This window comes from Lynx rufus, unplaced genomic scaffold (assembly GCF_022079265.1).
Source record: "Lynx rufus isolate CCGP_SWC_20201006 ecotype Redwood Valley unplaced genomic scaffold, mLynRuf1.p SCAF_13, whole genome shotgun sequence".
Lineage (NCBI taxonomy): Eukaryota > Metazoa > Chordata > Mammalia > Carnivora > Felidae > Lynx > Lynx rufus.
Window position 1 is genome coordinate 57,528,885 of NW_025814827.1, and position 22,425 is coordinate 57,551,309.

Below are 22,425 nucleotides of genomic sequence, written 5' to 3' on the forward strand. Positions count from 1 at the left end.
AATAAACTCCATACATGTAAAGCCCACAGCTAATATCACACTTTACTGTTGAAAAACTGAAAGCTTTTCCTCTAAGATTAGTAACAAGGCAAATATGCCTGCTCTCATCACTTCTATTCAACATAGTACTAAAGTCCTAATCAGAGAAATTAGGCAAGAAAAATAAACAAAAAACATCCAAATCAAAAGTAAACCTGTCCCTGTTACAAACAACATGGACTTATATATAGGGAAAAACCTAAAGATTCCTTAAGAAAATTAGAATAAACAAATTCAGTAAAGTTGCAGGATACAAAATCAACATACAGAAATCACTCATGTTTCTATACACTACAAACAAACTATCTAAAAAGAAATTAGGAAAACATTCCCATTTCAATGGGATAAAATGAATAAAATACTTAGGAATAAACTCAACTAAGGAGGTGAAAGTCTTAAATACTGAAAACTATAAAACGTCAAAAAAATTAAAGGCAACACAAATGAAGACATTTCATGTTCATGGATTAGAATACTTAATATTGTTAAAATTTCCACAATACTGAAAGTGATGTAAAGATTCAATGCAATCTCTATAAAACTCCAATGGCAGTTTTCATAGAAATAGGAAAAAATTCTACAACTGAGTATACCCAAGTCCATCCTAAGAAAGAAGAACAAAGCTGGAGGCATTATAATTCCTAATTTCAAAGCCTATCATAAAGGTATAGTACAAAACATTATGGCACAGGCATACAGACATATAGTCCAGTGGGACAGACCAGAGAGACCAGAAATAAATCCAAGCATATATGACCAGCTAATCTTCAACAAGAGTGTCAAGAATACACAATGGGGAAAGAGCAGTCTTCGACAAATGGTGCTGGTAAAACTGGAAATCCACATGCAAATGAATGAAATTGAAACTACATATTATGCCCCCCCCCACAAATTAAAGACTTAAATATGGGACCTGAAACCATACAACTCCTAGAAGAAAACATATGAGTAAAGCTTCATGACATTGATGTTAGCAATGATTTGACACCAAAAGCACAGGCAACAAAAGTAAAGACAGACAAGTGGGATTATGTCAAACTAAAAAGCTTCTGAACAGCAAAGGAAACAAAAGAATAAAAAGGCAACCTACGGGATGGGAGAAAATATTTGCAAATCATGTATCTATAAAGGGGTTGATATATAAAATATAAACTATATAAGGAACTGTTATAACTCAGTACCAAGAAAGCTAATAGCCTGATTTTAAAATGGGCAAAGGACTTGCATAGACATTCTTTCAAAGAAGATGTACATATGGCCAATAGGTATATAAAGAAATGCTCAGTCACTAATTATCTGGGAAATGTAGATCAAAACCACAAGATATCACTTCACATCTGTCAGGATGATTATTTTCAAAAAAATAAAAGTATGTGTTAGCAAGGATGGGGAGAAATTGGAATCCTCATACACTGTTGGTGCGGGGTTTTAAATGGTGTAGCCACTCTGGAAAACAGTATAGAGTTCCTCCAAAATTAACAATAGAACTACGATATGATCTAGCAATCCCACTTCTGGGTATTTATCCAAAAGAATTGAAATGAGGACCTCAAAGAGATATTAGCACTCTTATGTTCATTGCCATACTATTCACAATAACCAAGATATGGAAACAACCTAAATATCCATTGACAGAACAGATAAAGAAAATGTGGCATATTTATACAATGAAATACCATTTGCCTTTAAAATGAAGGCAACTGCGATATGTGACAACATGGATGAAAGTTGAGGACACTATGTTAAGTGAGCCAGTCACAGAAAAGACAATTACTTCATGATTCCACTTATATGAGGTACCTAAAATAGTCAAATTAGTAGAATCAAAGAATGGAATGGTGGTTGCCAGGGCTTGGGGGCAGGGAAATGGGGAGTCACTAATCAAGTTCAGTTAAGCAAGATGAATAAGCTCTAGAGATCTGCTTTACAACATCATACCCATAGTGGACAATAATGTATTGTGCACTTAAAAATATGTTGAGGGTAGATCTCACGTTAAGTGTTTTTATCATAATATAGTGAAAATTAAAAAAAAAAAAACTTGAGGGAAAAATATGTCACTTAGCCCAAGTAAAATATTTAGGATGGATCATACCTTAATTATGTAAATGGATATTAATGTTGATGAAAAATCTATCTTATTAAAAATTTCCAACTTACTTCTATAATTTGTTCCAACTGTCATCAATCAGGAAACTTCCTGTGTTCCTAACCCACATTCCTCACGCATAAGCCTAAACTATTTTACTCCAATTTTTTGCTCAATTGCAAGGGTAATCAACTGTCACCATTCTTGATGTAATTCATCATGATTTAAAAACTGTTATTGAAATAACCTTTTCTTCCTCATGCTTAAAAACACAGTTCCTTTGAAATATTTATTTGTAAGTAGTATACATTATTTCCCCATCTACAGATGAGTTTTATTCTTTTCTCCTAAGTATGTTCCAATTTTTCTTATAAAATATGGTACTTTAAACTGGAGCTAAGTAGCCTGAAATGTTAATGTGTATTACATGCATTGACCTTATTTGTGATAGCAATACAAAATCCAATATTCATAGTTTAAAAAAAATGATTTAATTCCCCTGCAAACATTTTAAGACTGATGTTAACATTTCACTTCTCAAATGAGACAACTGAGACAGAGGAAAGGTATAACTTGCCAGAGAGACATGGCTAACGAGTAAGTACCAGAATTGGGAATTGATATCAGGTCTCTTAGTAGAACTCTGGCAATTTCCATAACAGTGCAATTTGGTGTCAGTGCAGAGCTGAAGAGATGTGTTTTCCAGTCCCTCTTTTGGAAGATCAATGAGTTTCCCTGACAGGACATGTTATTTATAGACTCTCCACAGCTTAACAAGAAACACTAATAAGTGATCCCAAAACATTGGTGGTCATGATGTTCCATAACCTTTAAGAATTCAACAAAAGTTACCGCGTCATTGGAAATGAGATCATATGACTCAAAATAGTTAACAATCAACATACTACATATTTGTGACTAACTTAACCATCTAATCCAAACATTATATCCACAGCTAAGGACAGTATTAGTAATTTAAGGCAATGGCACTTAAGAAGTTAATATGCAGAGAGGCAAAATGTCTTGATCAAAAGAAGCATGTGCCTCTCTTTTTACCTTCCCTGGCATGGGCTTTGATGCTTTGCTTCGTGACTGGCCAGCTGGCTGCTAGCTTGATAAACAGAACCTTTGCCCATCTCACAGGCCTTTGTGATTAGGGTCTGGCATCTTTAAGAAGACATTCCACACAGAGACATGCCAGAAGGAGGGGGTAAGGAAGATGGGGGAAGCAAGATCTGTTAGCTAGTGAGGACTAGGGGTGGTGAGGGAGACTGGCCAGGAAGCCTGCTGCTACCCATAAGGCAAGGCTTAACAGAGTGTAGCAATGGGCGAACAGCATGAATATATACCTTAAAGTCTAGTCTTAGAATCTTCCTACGACCTCATGACAGCCCAAATTAAATTTCCTTTGCTCCCCAGAGTTCACTCATTCTCTAATTCCTCCTGTCATCACACTGCATCGGAGATCCTCTCTGACTAGCTTTGACCTAACTTGAATTCAGTACACCCTGGCTACTACCTTAGATAGTCTTTAATAAACACACTTAGAGAAACATTCTCCATTCAGGATGGGCCTTGGTTGATGCTAGATTGGATTTACTGTTCCTTATAAAAAGTTGCTAAAATAGGTTTGCCATTTGAAAAATTAAAATTATAGTTGAGAAGTGACTGAAAGAGGTTGCTGTAAATTGCTTTAAGACAATTAAAGACAATATAGTGGTCCTACAAAGAGTCACATGATTTTCAGGGTATCACAAATTGCTGTTTTTTTTTTTAGTAATTATTTTTTAGAGAGAGAGAGCGAGTGAGTGCACAGGTGGAGGAGGGGCAGAGAGAGAGGAGGACAGAGGATCTGAATGCAGGCTCGAACTCACGAACCACGAGATCATGACCTGAGCCGAAGTCGGACACTCAACCAACTGAGCCACCCAGGTGCCCCACAAATTACTTCTTGGTAGAACTCTTACTCTGCTTTCTCTTCCCGCTAGTAGGTGAATAAATTGATGGGGAGAATGTTAGGACCATAGCAGCGTGATTCAAAAAGAATGGAACATTTTAATAAATCTATTAGTAGTTAGATTATATACAAACATGTGGTCAAAACCAATTTTAATGGGCTCCCTCAGTTACTTCCATAATTTTACAATGGTCAGTGGACTGACAATGGTCAGTCTGTGCTAACAACACACATTCTATACTTTAATTCATTTTATCCCCTTTGTTGCACACCACCATCAATATTTAAAGGGGTAGTTGTGACGCCATCTTTCATCTCCTCAAGGCTGCCAAAAAAGAGGTGATACAAACAGGAATTTCATGTGGATTCTCACATGAAGAAACTGCAGACAACCTGGTCTAGTAATACATTTTTGAAAGTTAATTTCCTTTTGAATCATCCTGTACACTTTGATTTTAGAAAGTTACTTGAATAAGTCTTCCATGTTATCCTGATTAATAAGATACTGAATGGAGGGAGGAGAGGTGAAAAGTATAGCTGGAGATCCCTCAGCTGTGAAAGATGTGTCCATAAGACAGCCTGATGAGGGGCTGGATGAACCTGGGTCAAGATGTGAAAGGCCTGCTCTTGGATCTGCTGATTACACAGGTTGGGAGGGGAAGCTAGAATGACAGATGAGGCCCTCAATATTAAAATTTATCATCACAAGCACTGGACTGAACCCACAGGATTACTTTTAAGCACAGTGAATACAAACTGTACAAGTTCAAGGGGAGACTTGACTTGACTGCAGTTCATACACTCTGGGGATTTTAACTGACCATAGTTTTATACATATCAACATCTTGATGTAAAACCAACACCCACTCTCTGTCCCTTCCACCCCAACAAAAATTTCTCAAGAATTTATTTCTGTACAATCTTTGGCTGCATTAAGAAGATGTGGTACACACCCACACGTGTGCACGCACACACACACACATCACTACTTGGTGATGAAAAAGAATGAAATCTTCCCATTTGCAACAACGTGGATAGAACTAGAGTGTATTATGCTAGGCAAAATAAGTCAGAGAAAGACAGCTTTCATATGATTTCACTCATATGTGGAATATGAGAAACACAACAGATGAAGATAGGGGAAGGGAAGGCAAAATAAGAGGAAAAACAGAGAGGGAGGCAAACCATAAGGGCTCTTAAATACAGGGAACAAACTGAGGGTTGCTGGAGGGGCTAGAGGGCTGAGGGGTATTAAGGAGGGCACTTCTTGGGATGAGCACTGGGTGTCATATGTAAGAGATGAATCACTGGGTTCTACTCCTGAAGCCAAGACTACACTGTATGTTAACTAGCTTCAATTTATTTTTTTTTAATGTTTGTTTATTTTTGAGAGAGAGAGAGAGACAGAGTGCCGGCAGGGGAGTGGCAAATAGAGAAAAGGGAGACACAGAATCTGAAGCAGGCTCCAGGCTCTGAGCTGTCAACACAGAGCCCAACATGGGGCTCAAACTCACAAACCATGAGATCACGACCTGAGCCAAAGTCAGACTCTTAACCAACTGAGCCACCCAGGCGCCCCTAACTACCTTGAATTTAAATGAAAAATAAAAAAAAACCCAAAAAAACAACATGTGTTCAGATCACAGGAAGGGTTGAGACTACTGTGCTCTGAACTGATCCTCTGACAACTGTAGTATTATGTTCAGTTTTGACACTGACATTGACAAATCTGATGCATCCATAGTGGGGGACACAGACCATAGAGAGGACCAAAACTCATGTCACTTGACGAGGAGCTGAGGAAATGTGGATATCTTCCAAAGAAGAAAAAACTCAAAGGCTCACCTATCCATACCTTTGAAGAAGTTGGGTACAACAATTACAAGTATGGACTCTCGTGTCAGATGGCCTGGGTTCAATCTTTGGCGGATTTAGCAGAGATGGGCACCAAACTCTGACGTTCTCTGGGAAGAGTCCTGCAAAGCCTCTTAAATGAAAGGACTGTGCTATGTCATATTCATTTTGTATGTACACCAGGCCTGCCACATCTTCGGTGTTTAATAAATGTTTTCTTTCTCCTCCCTACAGACGTCATACGCAAAGAACTAAGGTCTCAGAAGCAAATTACAAAGGCGGTACAGAGGCACACTGGTTAAGCACCTGGTAGCAACTGCAAGGCAAATAACAGTGGCTCAGTGCTGCCTGCCCCGCAGCTGGCAATGGTCATCATGAAAATAATGTGGGGAGCTGAAATCGGTAGTTGCCTCCTAGTAACTGAACAAGGAGGCAACCTGAGTGAGAACAAACTGCCTTTTATCTTTTTTTATGAAGAAATTTGCATTTTAGTTATTGTTAGTTTCAGTGGGACCAAGTCAACTCAGAGTCAAGTCAGCTTGCAGTCTATCTTTTATCTTCTCTAATATTGGCTCTCTTCTGTTGTTTTGTTTATAAACTTTGACAAAAGCATTGTTTGCCCTGATGTCATGTATCATGCTGTTTTGCCCTGAAATGAAAATACCTGCTATTAAAGCTTAATTAAAAAATACAGTTGTTTCCACTTCACAGCTATCAGAAGAATCTATTACAGTGTTTGTTTTCTCTTTATGTGAGATAATTTGGGGGAAATGCTAGCTCCTCACTCCACAGAAGGTCACTAACTAAAAAGAGATGGTTTAATTGATAAGCATTCTTTAAGGAATGTAGAGTATTCCCAAGATCCTATCCTTGCAGGGCTCTGGGCTTTGGAATGAAATCAAAGTCTTGTTAAAAGCTCAGCATCTAAATGTAGCCATTCAGAAAATAGCCATGAAAATTCCTTTTTTCCCCGAGCTAGCTCTTCCTTAAAGTGTTGTGAAATGTAAAATAATTTTAAATGTCTTACCCACTTAGTTCAAATTATAAAACACATACAATGTCAAAATGGGTTAGGGTTTAAGCACAACAGTTATCACTTGATTATTTCATACACATGTATATATATACCTACACACACACACACACACACACACACCCTCTCCTTAAATACCTCTCTTTAAATATTTACATGGGTGGGTAATACAGTCTAAGAGTCAATTGTATCGCTGAGTATTATTGTATGAAATGCAGGAAAATATTAATATATTTCCTTGGGAACTCAGTAAGATTTTTCCATTTTGGTGTGCTCTGTTTATTCCTTACCTCAATAAAGGTGCTGACCCCAAGGAAAACTAACAAACCAGGTTTCCAAAACAAAATTCTAAAAGGTTGAGAGGTCAGAGAAAGGACACACTGAGATGCTTTGATATGGAGGTAGGCATATGATCAAGAAGAAGGCTTGGAACCAACTTTATTTCATGAGATTCTACTTCTGGACTGCTTCTATAAACGACGCTTTCCCACGCCCATTTAGTTCTACTTATGTAATACATTTGTTCGACATATACCCTGAGTTAAATCATGTAAGAGGAGTCAAGTGACTTCTACATACCTAAAACATTGTGGGCCAGATACCCTCTGCAGCCTGCATGGCCTCCATTCCCCTCGGGTTCACCATATACCAGCTTATCCTCATTCTTCGTCTTATCCCTGGTTCCCCAAGCCTCTTTTTGCTTCACGGCAGTCACATATCCTCTTCTCTCTGACTAAATATCTAGTCTCTGCTCATCCTCTTCATCTTGGCCAATCCTCACCCTTGAGCCTCAGCCTAAACATCGTTTTTGAAGGAAGGCCTTTCCTATCTCCTTGCCCTGCCCTGCCATTGGTCTAGATTGGGATCCCGGTTTCTAAATTCCCACAGCTTGATAGTTGCCTTCCATGGCACTCATCATGAGTATCACTATCCAGTTCCATGTGCCATGACGTCTTTATTATCGGTCTCCTCTCATAGACTGCGAAGCCTACTAAGGCAGTGGCAGCGCTGACACTTACAAGATGGCGCCCGGGACATCACATGTGTGCCATGAACGTTCTTGGAATGAATGAACAGAAGGAACCCACTGAGAACCTAAAGCTACTTGTACCACATTTCCATCCACTTGGGTGGTGCCTGCCTGGAAATTTTTGACTTAAAGTTTATTTAAGAAAGTGTCTGAATCCTTGCCCCCTTCTCTCTGCCCTCCCCCACGTCTTCCTTCTCCCCAGCACACATACCCCAGGGAGTCTGTGAAAACTGCCAATGAAAGATACTGCTTTTTACCACAGAATCTTGTCACATATCCTGGAATTTTATAGATAACATATACTTGTAGTTTTACCCCAGTGGTTACCAGAAAGGAGAGTTGTTCTTAATGAAGCTTTAATGCTCTTGCCCTTCCCATTACCGGATGATTGGTAAGACTAATGATGGAGTAAGAGAGAATCAGAAAAATAAATGGCCATAAATTAAATCCTACTATGATCTAATTCTACTGAGATTCTTCTTTCCAAAATACAAACAGCTCTGTCTAAGCTCTCCACTTGAACCCAAAGGTGCATTTTTCATTCAGCTTAGCGCACACCTTAGGGAAGGATATGGCTTTAAATCACGAAACTAACACATTTCCACATTTCTTCTGATAAACTGAGGTGCGTCTGGCACCACCCTCAGACTTTCTACAGAATTTACAAAACAAAGAAAACATTAAAAATCAAAAGAAAAAGAAAAACATTTGCATTTCCAAAAGGCAATCTTTTATAAATATTACTTTAAGAGAAAATAAAATATGTTTGACTTAATGCTGTCTGTAGTAAAATGACCATAGGGACAGGTCTAAATGGTTTATTAAGTAAGAAAAATTGAACATATGAAAAATTGTTCTCTCCCAGAATATTTCTAACCCACACATGTAATTTATATCATGGCAAAATTCAACACAAAAGGTCTATTGTTTTTGGTAAAATAACTTGCAAACATGCTTAATTAGGATGCAAACTGAAAGCACATTTTAATACTGTTGACAGCCACAAGCTTTCGACAGTGATTTCCGCTATTATTATTATTATTTTACTTATGGAAACATTCGAAAGGCAGTAAATACGAAACTAGAGGACAGTTATTAAAGAGATATAATATTTTAATCTTAGGATTATCATTTCTGTGTCAACATCACAAATAATATGCTTGAACATCCCCACCTTGCAGTAGGGATGAAAGAAATTATTTTTGCAATGAAAGCTTACTCCCATGGATATTTGAAAAAGATGTCAGCATTTAAGTTAATCAATACCTGCTTCCAGTGGGCTTTACTTTGAGAAGTGATGCCTCTTTCTGGAGAGAAGGGATAATTCTTTATACTGACATTCCATTCCATTTACTGCAAGATGTAAATGAATGCCTCCATTAAATGAATTCCATGGTCAGTTAATATCCAAAGAAGTCTTTTCTCTATTGTGTATTCTTACCCACCATAGGAACAGTTAGATCCTAAAAATAAATCTAAAATATTATAACCCAGGGCACCATTTTCAAACTGCGAATGCCCAGTTGTTCCAAGGCTGTGACTTATATAATTCTTTGTTTCTATAGATTACAGACTAAGGATATAAAAAGGGAGGACCAGGTTACAGGACTGAATGAGACAGAAGAGGAATTTGGTTATATTATCTGGATATTCTAGCTCTTTCATATATTTAAATTTCAGTGATCATTTGTAATTTGTAATTTATGTATGACAAAATACAAGGTAAAAGGTAGAGATGGGGCACCTGAGTGGCTCAGTCAGTTGAGCGTCTGACTTCGGCTCAGGTCATGATCTTGTGGTTCGTGAGTTCCAGCCCCACATCGGGCTCACTGCTATCAGGCAGTCACTGTTGAGCCCGCTTTGGGTCCTCTGTCCCCCTCTCTCTGCCCCTCCCCTGGTTGTGCTCTCCCCAAAATAAATAAGTGTTTTTTTTTTTTTTTAAAAAGTAGACTTAAAGCATTGCATGGTATAGTGGAAAGAGTTCCGGTCTCTGGTTCTCTCCCTCCCCTTGCTGTATAACCTCAGATAAATTACTTCAGTAACTTTCTGCCCTGGGCCATAAGTTCTCATTTGGTTTTCTTATCTGAAAATGACAGTTATCTGTGATAACTTGAAAAATAAATCTAATAGAGGTAACCAGTCTGAAGGGTTAAAAACTTCAGGGGTGGATATGTGACCTGAGTCCTCTAGGCTCACTGTTTAAAGATCTTATTTTAGGGGCGCCTGGGTGGCTCGGTCGGTTAAGCGTCCGACTTCGGCTCAGGTCATGATCTCACGGTCCGAGGGTTTGAACCCCGCATCGGGCTCTGTGCTGACAGCTCAGAGCCTGGAGCCTGTTTCAGATTCTGTGTCTCCCTCTCTCTGTGACCCTCCCCCGTTCATGCTCTGTCTCTCTCTGTCTCAAAAATAAATAAACATTAAAAAAAAATCTTATTTTACCTCTACACACAGCCTTAGAGTTGAATAAAATGTGAAGAAGCTAACTAGCTATTCTATTTTATGAGACTCTATTGAACTTTTCACTGATTTGTTTCTTATTATAAAATTAATACATGCTTATTGCAGATGCTTTCAACAGCTCAGAATGGTATACAGAAAAAAGTACTTCCCTTCACTGCTGCTTTCTCTCTATCACACACACCCACACCACTTCTCGTTTCCACTCCCCAGAGATCATTATAAACAGTTTCTTTTAAAATAAAATACTTTGAAAATGGAAAACGCTGTAAGACAATTTATGGATTAAAAAAATACATTAAAGAAAAATCTCAAATTATTTCATGCCAGTCAGGATTGGTGAAATCTCAAATTCCCTCGGAACAACAGAATGACCAATTGCTGGCTAAGGCAACTGAAATAATAATCCTGTAAACAAATCATCCAAAGTGTATGGCTAGAGACAGCCCACAGCAAAGATGGAATAAAGGCTTCAAGGAACACCACCTCCTCCTCATGGTTAACAACTTGATGACGTTCTTCAACATGTTTTAATGATTATCATACCTTCCCCTTCACAAAGGATTGATTTATTATGGTTTAAATTTAAAGAATACTGGTTTTCCAGTTTTGAATCAGGCTTAGATTACAGAACACATAAAATCAATGACTTTGTTCTAGACAAGAAAAGACCACAGTGTTCATTTAAGTGCAAAACGAACAGTCCTGGGGAAACATTCTTCATGGGGTTCTACGTGCTGTTTCCACCACCTGCTTCACCACCTCTCTCCTTCCCTGATTGCTGTCATCAGCACCACCACACCTAACATTTCCATGGCTCCTTAAAATTCACAAACAACTTCACATACCACTTATCTTAATCTTCCAAATAATGTTGGGTAGAAAGAACCATCTTAGCTTTTCAATACACAATACACACACACACACACACACACACACACACACACACACACACACACACACACACTAAAAAAACCTGAAGCTCAGAGCAGCAAGGTGATTGGCTCAAGATCTTTCACCCAGTAAAGGGACACTTGCCCAGGTTTATGACGACTTCAAAGTGTGTATCTCCAACTCAGATCTCCCCTCTGCAGCTCCAGGACCCACATCCAATCTCCAACTCAACATCTGCACTTTCGTTCTGAGGGTAGTTAAATTCAGTTTCCAGGCTGAGCCCATGATATTCTCCCATTAACTTGCTTCTCTTTCAGTGGTTTTCTTTCTCAGTAAATGGCACCATCATCCTTTCAGTTGCTTAAGCCAAAAACTTAGGCATCATCTCTATCCACCACCCCTTTTCTCAACATGCATACATGGACTCCATTAGATTTTGCCTTCTGAAGATTTCTCAAAAATGTCCATTTCTCCTTGTCTCCACCATGAACAACACAGCCCAAGGCCCCAGCATCTCACTTTGAAATCACTTTCATGTTATACCCTGCACTTCCCTCACCACCTCCACTCCATGCATTCTCCACTTGGTAGCCACCGTGATTCGGTAATTCCTCTACTTAAAATCTTTGGTTGGCTTCCTAATGCTCTTCAGATAAAGGGAAGAATCCCTAGTGTGGCCTATAAGCGCCGGTATGATCTGACCGCTGCAAACTGGCAAGATAAATGAGTGCTTTCCATAGTTTCAAGATACTATGCTGTATTTTTAAATAATGAGTATTTAAGTTCTGTTTATATAATGCATAATATTTAATAACATAAGTGCATTGATTAATTGTGGAGTGACATTCACACTTGTGGATTTTAAAGCATTAAGATATGACCACATATAAATCTTCGTGAATTCTTTCTTAAATATAACCAAATTCATTTTATAATACTATATTAATTAAAATACATGCCCAAATATGTGTAATAAAATATACAATAATCATATAATTTATTTCGTTGTGTGTGATTTCTATCTGTTTCAAGCCTTTGGATAGCTGGAGAGATGGACGTGTCTCCCATGTTGTATGGATTACTCATCTCAGAGTCTAAAAAGCAGAGTCAACTTCATGTGATTGTGTCTTGTGCAGTTACCCAGGGCCTACACATAGAAGAGCTTGGTTTCACTGCCTTACTATTTGGTCTTGAAATTCTTAATAATTTTTGAACAAGGGTCCTGTATTTTCATTTTGTCCAAGGAACCACAAGTTGTTTAGTCCATTCCTGCTAAAAAGAGCCTCAATGTATTAAGAGTTGAACTCTCTTGTATCATTCAAGACCAAAGTATTTATTGCATTCTATTTCTGGATTTCTTCACAGAAGGAGGACTCTGAGGACCACTGGAGTCAGAATTGTCAATCAATGGGGGAAGGGTGTTTATATACTGTGGTCAATCACAGACTTCAGGCCAACAAAACATAAGCTTCTACTCAACAAATGAGGTTTCCAGGGGTGCCTGGGTGGCTCAGTTGGTTAAGCGTCTGACTTTGGAACTCAAGTCATGATCTCGTGGTGCGTGGGTTCAAGCCCTGTGTCAGGCTCTGTGCTGATAGCTCAGAGCCTGGAGTCCGTTTTGGATTCTGCCTCCCTCTCTCTCTGCTCCTCCTCTGCTCATGCTCTGTGTGTGTTTCTCTCTCAAAAATAAATAAACACTGAAAAATTTCTAAATATATAAATACATAAATACATAAATACATGAATAAATAAATAAATAAATAAATAAATAAATAAATAAATAAGATTTCCAAATACAATAAAATGTGGTTAACAACTTTGGCTAGTGAAAGAGGTCATACCAACGGATGGTTAATGTGAAACATCCCCTGGATTCAGCTGCTACTTAAGTCTTGTCCTAGAATATGGGCAATAGCTGGGCAAAGGTAGGTATAATCAACTTTACTAAAGAGTCTAGTGGTAGCAACATTAGAAATATTTTTATGATTTATAAAAGTCCATCTGTACTTTGTACTAAGCAAAATAAAAAAGTGAACCCCTGTGGGAAATTTTCTGCATGTGAAAAATGTGTCCCCAGCGGGTGCTTCCAGGATTGTAATCTTTGATGCAGGCAAGCAATATAATGGTGGGGGAAAATTGTGCTGTAATGGCTGAAAAGATGCTAGGTTTAAAGCACATCATGTGCTACTTTCATCTTGTAGAAGTTAAAAGGCTGCTAGCATCTGTAAATTATCATTAAATATATATATTAAATATATATATCATTAAACATATATATATACATATATAATTATTATTATTTTGCATGAAAGTGAATGATCCTTAAAGAGTTGGTTTACTGCTTACCCTAATTAACGTAGGTGAATTTAAAAATGAATATCTACGTAAAATTTAAATTTTAGGCTGATAATTTTTCCCCAGAGCTCAAAATTTATGTAGAGTATGAAAATTTCAACTTTCTTGAGAAGGTTACGCTTCTGAGATAAAAATTACAGGATAACACAGTTTCTAGAAGTTCCCATTTGTGATAAATGGGAAGCATTCAGATGTAATGGTGCATACTTCAAGAAGAATTGTGGTGTCAGAATTGGTTTCAAGTCTCTACTTGGCTATTAACTACTTAACAATTTACTTGATTTTTCTTTTTCTTTTTTAAAAATTTTTTGAATGTTTATTTTTGAGAGAGAGACAGAACGTGAGTGGGGGAGGGGCAGAGAGTGAGGAAGACAGAATCTAAAGCAGGCTCCAGGCTCTGAGCTGTCAGCACAGAGCCTGACATGGGCTTGAACTCACAAACCATGAGATCATGACCTGAGCTGCGGTCGCCCAACCAACTGAGCCACCCAGGTGCCCTGAGTTTTCTAAGCCTCAGTTTCCAATTCCTAAATAAGAATTACAACAGCCCAGGAATAAGGCTACTGAGAGGATCAAATTAGATGTAAGTGTTTAGCACAGTGACTAGGACATGACGAACACTCTACAAATGTAGCTGTCATCACTGATGACATTTTTCTCCAGGATTTTAATCTATGAAATAGTTACCTTATTGACAGGAACAATGTTTTTGGCATTGTAGTAGAAGCCAAAATAAACCATGTTGAAAACCCCATGACGTCCCAAAGTTGCTGTAAATCCTTTGTTGAGGCCCTGGAGTCCCAAGCCTTCCTTCTTAATGATGTGTCTTGCATAACTCATAGTGGATGGTTGCTGTAGGAGAGAGGAGGAAAGCCAGAAAGATCATCTTTGAGACCGTGAAATAGAGTAAATTACCATTTTAGCTTCCCTTCAAGCCAAAACTATTAGGGACGATTTTTGTCTCCAACATGCATAATCATGCCTAGATCCGTGCTTTTAAAATTAGGAAGCCCAAAAAGTAAACAAAATTGCATGCATACAGGTCTGAAAGGGAAGATTTCTGGCAAAAACCAAAAAACAAAAAACCCACATCTTTGTTGGAATTAGTGAAACTAAGGTCATGTAATACCTATCATCACTACCTACATGTAAATAGCTGTATCCAATTCTGGATTATCCAAAGTAATGGAGGGGATTAGCCATACAGATAAACTGGTAATCCGTAACTGTGCATAATCCAAAAGGAATTTATATTTGGTTCTTGAATCCAGCATATTTACTTTTCTAATTATGTTTTTCTAAAGTGAATGTTACAATTAATCTTGACTCCATTGGCTCAATAGTTTAAAGTGGCACCAGGTTAGAAATCGGGCATGGATAAATTGCAGTTGTTTGTAGACTTCTTCAAGAGGGTGCGCAATCAGTGTGTATCACTCACTGTGATAAATGATGAGTCAGTGGTGCTGGGAGTAGTGGGTTACCTTTAATTTACTTCCTTCCACTCTTCCGATAGATTACCCGACCCTAAAATACCCTGACTGCTGAACTCCAGTCTATTGCTACTTTTGGAACATGCTACAGAGCTCACTGTAGCTTGCCCTGAGGTTTATAATTCATTACAATACAATAGCAGTTCATGTGGGTTTTTTTTAAAAAGTTGAATGATTGCTTCCTTTTGGAGGTACAGTACAAAGGGTATCTCTCCATATATATATATATATATATATATATATATACACATATACATACATATATATATACATATATATATATTTTAATGTCTATTTTTGACAGAGAGAGAGAGAGAGAGAGAGAGAGAGAGAGACAGAGCATGAGCAGGGGAGGGGCAGAGAGAGAGGGAGACACAGAATCCGAAGCAGGCTCCAGGCTCCGAGCTGTCAGCACAGAGCCCGACGCAGGGCTCAAACTCAAGAGCTGTGAGATCATGACCTGAGCTGAAGTTGGACGCTCAACCGACTGAGCCACCCAGGCACCCCGCTCCTTGTTATATTTTGGATGAATAGTAAAGAGGGGGAAATGTTCAGTATTTAATTCTTTTTCCCCCATGAGGCAAGCACTGATGTGACATTTGTTTTTTTTTCTCCAACGTGCATAGCCTGGAGCAGGTTGCTGGAGTGCTCATGGCAGTCTGATGTGCTTTCTAAGTGTTTTCTTATCATGTGCAATTAAGGTTGTATCAGAACAGAGAAGAACAAACCCAATCAAGGTTTTTCATCCACCTTGTATTTATAGCTATGTAATTAGCATGAGATACTTAATTGAGCTTGTTTATATAGTAAATCCTGTAGGTTTTGCTGATGTTTTAAGAACTCCTAACTACAATACTACACTCGACTTCATCTTTTCATTTTGTACAATAAATTGTATTAAGCTTAAGGAAACCCTTTTTTGCAACATGAAAAAAAACACATGAGAAAGCATCTTTAAAATAATAAGCAAACATTTCATATAGGAAAACCAAAAATTCTCAGAAGGTTAAATTTCACTCTGTCCTACAAAATGGGACTTTTTTTATTCGTGTTATGGCACACTGTCTATCAACACAAATTATTTATTTTGGTTTTCAAAACAGACTTGAGGACAAGTTGAGCAGAAATTCATTTCTGTTGGAAAGACTCTGGAAATGCTGGGCAAACCACCTAAGCTCTGCTCTCCTGCTCTGGGGAAGGCAGCCAGGGGGCACATTTTGGACTTAAGTGCCTGGTTGCGTCTAAACTCTAGTTGTGAATCATTAGGTAAATCAGGGAGCAGCACAGTAGATAGAAATAATGGGTTGGAGCTAGAAGCTCCAGGTTTGAGTCTCAGCAATTCCACTTGCTAGCTTGGGCAAGAATTTTATCTGCTTTTATCCTCACTTTACTCATCTGTAAAATAAGAATAATAATAGAATCATAGAAGAGAATCTTTCTCATTGCATTGCTGTGATGACAATAAATAAGTCAATGCATTTTTCCTATATAAGCATTCACTACATATTAGCTGTTAATAATGGTAATTATGCTGTCAATAAAAATAGTTCTAATAATGAAACAACAGGTAATTTCTTTGTTGGCTGGAGGCAATGATATTAAAAAAACAGAGGCTGATTTGAGGGAGAAGAAGGGCATGCATAACTAGCCTCGTCCTTTTCCTTCCTTCTGGCTGTCCTTTCCTTTTCCCAGAGCCCTGGACCCTTGTGATTTGTCACAGGAAATGCATCCAGAATGCAATAGGAAAAGGTCTACTTCCTCTGAGGCCTAACAAAATCTAGCCCTTGGGCTGGAGATCTTGTCCAGGGATCTTGCTCACCCCAGGGACTTTCCTCTCTAGAGCAGTGGATCCTATAAAATGGCCTCTTCCCTATCCTTCAAAGTTAACATCGTTGGTAAGAATTCTCCACTGGATAAGTCTGTGGGCTACAGAAGCAAGGTCACATGGGAGCAAAGGTTGGGAATGAAAAAGTCACCAGCTGTGCCTCCACCCGCCACAGCCTACAGCCTGGAGAGCATATTCATGTGTGTTACCACGTACCTGGAACACAGTAAGTGCTCATCGATGTTAACCACTAACATAGATGTTTGGCACTTTACATATATCACGTTATTTAATCCTCTCAACAAGTGTGTGAGATAGGTATTACCATTAATCCCATTTGACTGATGGGGAAACTAAGGTTGAGTTACTTGCTCAAGATCACAGACATAGTGCCAGTGCTCAACTAAAGCCTCTCAGACTCCAAGTCCATACTTGGTTTTGCCATCCTAACATATCTGATTGCTTTTCTCAACCTTGTAATGTGAGGAGCGGGTAATATTTTCCTTATTTTGCAGGTGAGGAAACTAAGGATTGTTCCCATAAAAAGTAGGAGTGTGCTTTTTGCTTCATTCAGCAACATTGTATCACACACATGTAAGCAAATATTTAATTAGAAAGGCAAAACATGACTTCCACTGGGATGCTTAAATAGGAAAATACAGAATCATTTTGACTAGATCTCTTTAAACACAAGGAATTTTACTAAACGTATTTGATTACTGGGCTTCCATTTCAAAACAAAATGGTGACTAATTGGCATCATCAGCCAAATGATTCCAATACTATCCAACCCAGCAGGTCACCTACCAGCTCAGTTTCCTTCCAACATTTAGATTCACTGCAATTTTCGTATTTAGTTACCAGTTGTGGGCCAAATTGCATTATAACTTCCTAGAAGTACTTTTCACTGACTGCACCAGAACGCAAGCAGGGAAGAATAAGTGGATAGGAAGGTAGCTAATACTGTGATATCACACTGCTCTCCACACTGCTTTGTAGAAATCTTCAGGTCACTGATACCTGTCAGAATATTTCCCTCTGACGTAACTCAAAGTCTTTCAGTTTCACTTCAGCTATTGTCAACTGCTAATTCTGGGAACTCTGTTCTTTCATGCATTCATTTATTCAACAAATTCCTATTGTGTGCCTAGTGGGTGCCACGTGCTGTGCTAAATGTCTAGTGCAGTACTTTTTGTTCATATTCTAGAAACAAGTTATTTTTGCTTTGATTTTCTCTTACTTGGAGAGATACGCTGATAATTTTTTATATCTGCCCATGAGAATATTCCACAATGGTTATGAAATATGGAATCAAATTTCTGTTTCAAAAGTCCTTAAGAGGCTTAATTAAAGAGAAGTTTCTTCGCCTACACAATACTCCCAGGCATCACTCCGGGACACATTCCTTACTCACTGAGAGTCCAGTATTACCAACAAATCACTGAGATGACTTATGGCAGCCTGAGCTATTTTTTCTGGAGTTCTTCCACCTAACTACTGCCCATAGCTGGCTCTGACTAGCTTGTGAGATCACAGACTGAAGCGAGGGCAGAAGGCATTGTTCTCTGGGTAAATAGCTCTCAGAGTACGGCCAATAGGTATAGACGTGGGGTGTGTGTCAATGAATTTCCTCCATCCCTAAAGCCAGAGAAGAGCTCTAGGCACATCATGTCAAAAGTTAGCACGCTCCACATGCGTTCCTTTACCTGCTTCCTAGGGCAAGGTGATTTTTGCTGTATTTTAGAGCCAATGGAATAGGGCGTTGCATTGAATTTCATCACATGGCTGGAAAGCAAACCGGATGAGACCTTTACACAATGGAGTGAGTGTCCATATCCGGCCCTTCAGAAAAATACTGCTTTGTTAAAAAAAGAAGAGACTCAGTTGCTGCTTTTAGGTAGGAGAATACCCTGGTTCTTCAGGAGATAGAAGATCACTTATGTTTTTCATTGGTCAAATAAAGTCTCAAAGCATTTTGATACATTTGAAAAGAAAAAAGAAAAAAAAATCCCTCCCTGTTTTTTGAGAACAAAATATAAGTGAAAGAATATGAATTGGGCTAAAATTCCACATTTACACATTTCTTTAGCTGAGATACTTCACTAATTCATCATTATAGTTTATTTTAATATAGCAAGATTATGGACAAAAAGACACTCAGAATATAATTAAAGTTTATACCTAGAGTTTATGTTTGATGAATGGGTCTATTTTTTAAATAATCTGTGAGGGGATAACAATTTGCCATAAACAAACTTTCCCAGATGCTAAGCCACAAAGCTACATCAATACCAACTTGCTACCCAATAACCACTCCTGGAGAAACACAGGGCTTTCCAGGTGATGAGATGCTAACACTGTGCCTTGACACTGCACTGTTGGCAGAGCAGGAAAGAAGGTGACTGTGCTGTGGCCACAATGGTGACCACTCAATGACTGGCAACACAGAAGGAGTCTTTGTTTTTTCATGGTTCCAGAAACACTTTAGACTTTCCCTTAAGTTTCATAATTACCCGCATTTCTGTATCTCAATAAAAGCAGTGTGGTTGACTAGAAAGAGAACTCTATGCTATTGTTCAGTTCCTTAGAGCTACTGATTTCATTAGGCTTTATTTTCCCTATCTATACAATGGAGATAAAGCCACCGACCTTATAGAGGTAATGGGAGAATTTGAAATACCAAGAATGTGTATATGTGTGGGCATTAGAAAAAAGTGGCAGAATGAATAGCAGTTACCAAAGCACTGGGGTTGGAGGGGAGTGCTGGTGGAAATTACAAACTATTTTTTCTTTCTTAAATGTTTATTTTTGAGAGGGAGAATGTGTGCGTGTGTGTGGGTAGGGTGGGGGTAGTGGCAGAGAGAGAGAGGGAGACAGAATCCCAAGCATGCTCCATGCTGTCAGCACAGAGCCCGATGCAGGGCTCAACCCACAAACTGTGAGATCATGACCTGAGCCAAAATCAAGAGTTGGACACTTAACCAACTGAGTCACCCAGATGCCCCTAATTTTTCTTTTTGTAGGTTTGTATTACTTGATTTGTAGGAAAGAACCAATGTAATACTTTTACCATTTACAAAATCATATAAGTTCAAAAAATCAAATAAAGGAAAAAACATGTAAGGCATCTTACACAGTATCTGGCATATAGTAGATGTTCTGTAAATGGTAGCTATTATCATTACTTCAAAGTCTCAATTCTGAAAGCAAAAATCTAGAGTTCCTGGCACGGCTGAGTGGAAGACTGAAGTCTATTTTCTGTAAATGATAATAGAGAGACAACTTGGCTGCTGCCTTAGGTATTGTTGAAAGATAACTATAGGAATGGATTCATATACATAATTCACTTTTATGCCCACAAGAATCACAGACTGGAAAGAAATAATTTATGTACTGAGCAGTTTCCAGGCAGTGTTTCACACAGTAATGCAGGAAAAATTTGAACTTAACTCAGTACATCATCATGAATGTTGACATGCCCTTGAAGCTGGCTTCTCACACTATCTGTAAACAGAGCCACACGCTCATTCTCTAACTCAACTTCCCTCTTTCTTGAAAGAGATAATCACAAAATACAGTCCTTCTATTTACTTTATATTGACTCTACATAATGCAACTAAGTTTAAACATCTGTTAAATGCCTATGGAGAAAATAATCACTAAGCTTTGTGATATCATATATGATCTAATTGGTCTCTATTAGATTATTAAGCTCCCAGGAGAAAGTTAGTGGTGTTATCCAAAACCAGAATCAAACCCTGAACTAATTTTTTAAAAATCCCTATTGTTAAAGATTCTGCCATCAATGACACATTTGCTATCTGTTCCTTGAGCCTTAAAGTTATAATCATATCATAAAGGTAGAAGACTAATTATTCCTTTCTTGGGTTGAACATCTTTAAGGACTAAGTAGAGGGGAAACAGGCTTTTGCAATTCACTTAAGCCTTAGTTTCATATTTGGGGGTGAGAATGATTATGTTCATATGTAATGTAGATAAAAATGAGGAGGAAAACCTGTGCCCCATCCACACATCAGAGGCAAATCCTATAGACCTCAAGGGAAGGAAAACATAACCCGTTAGCCAAATAATAACTTTGAAGTAGATTTCAAAGTGGAGAGAAAAACTGGGAAACAATTCATACAAGATTTTGCTCCTGGGGAGAAATTCACATTTTCCAGGCTTGCAGAGAGCATGCCAACCAAACACCACTGGGCTAAGCACAACTGATAGGGGACTTCTAGTTCTTACAAATCTGTAGATTAAAAAACGACGCGCCCAGTTAGAGAGGAGAAAGGTCCTATAAGGACAACAAGCTGTAAAGTCACACTTCTGGCAAGACTGGATATGCAAACCATCTCCGATAGAGAAATCCTCAGGCAAGCCTTGTCCTTAGCCAAAGAGACTACAAACCAGAACAACACTTTGCTTGGGTTTAGTTTGAAGGACAGGGGGATATTTGGGTCTATCCCGATTTTATTTGAACATGTTTTTACACCCACTGAACCAAACCAGAGCATGACAAAGCTGTGATTACTTTGCTCCCCACAGAAGGTCAAGCATATTTAAATTAGAGACCGGTTTTCTTTATTCACTGTGAATTTTAAGATGCTGGCCAAGATTCTGGTATTGGAATTGGAGGAAGTGTGGCAGGGATTACAGTCTTTGACTGATATGGTGGTAATTTAAAAAGTGGAGGCAAGACAAGCACACCTATTGAAATACTTTACACAGAAGCTGGAAGGATATGAGGGAACTATCAGGAACCAAATGAACCACAGTTTCTTTGTATTTTTAGAATAGTTTATGGCTAAACTGAGTGGGAAGGCGCATTTTATGGGTAACATACTTTTGACTGGCTAGAGAATCAAGCCTAGACCACAGAAGGGAGAACCCAGGCAGCTGGAGCCAGCAAGTCACCTGCCAGTCCTGGCAATTCTCATGGGAATTGCACTTGGGGCTCCAAGAACCTAACAAACACAGCCTCTTCTCTCAGCCCGTGCTGCCTTTGGACCCCAGCCAGAGGGGCCCCCCATTCTGGCCCCTTACCAGCTCTGCCCTCCCCACAGGACCAACGGGGATATCTGCCTACTTCCCACTGCCTCTTTCTAGGCCTTGCTCTGTGTACGCTGAGACTACATTAAGATTAATGTTGACTACTGTTGCCCTAGTCTGTCTTCCGCTGCAGGAACCTCTCTCAGCTACAGCAACTTCTTGGGAAACTTTCATTTTTAAGGGACCATGTTGACTCACCTCCTCTGGATGACGAAATAGGAAAATCCACAATTACTGTGTAGGAATCTGCAGTGGTTCGTATCTACGACATGAGGGTAGCATGGCGGAACGGCAGGCAGGCTGCCGGAGAGACCGACACTACCGGCCGGAACAACAAGCGTTAATCT

At 38.7% G+C, this 22,425-nt stretch overlaps 1 protein-coding gene across 1 annotated transcript in view; it reads right to left on the reverse strand.

The window, feature by feature from the left end:
• The window catches only part of SLC25A21 (solute carrier family 25 member 21), a 190,604-nt gene that overhangs the window by 19,936 nt on the left and 148,243 nt on the right, over positions 1–22,425 (reverse strand). The window contains 1 exon segment of the mRNA XM_047074695.1: positions 14,396–14,560. Within this exon segment, the coding sequence (XP_046930651.1) occupies positions 14,396–14,560 (165 nt within the window).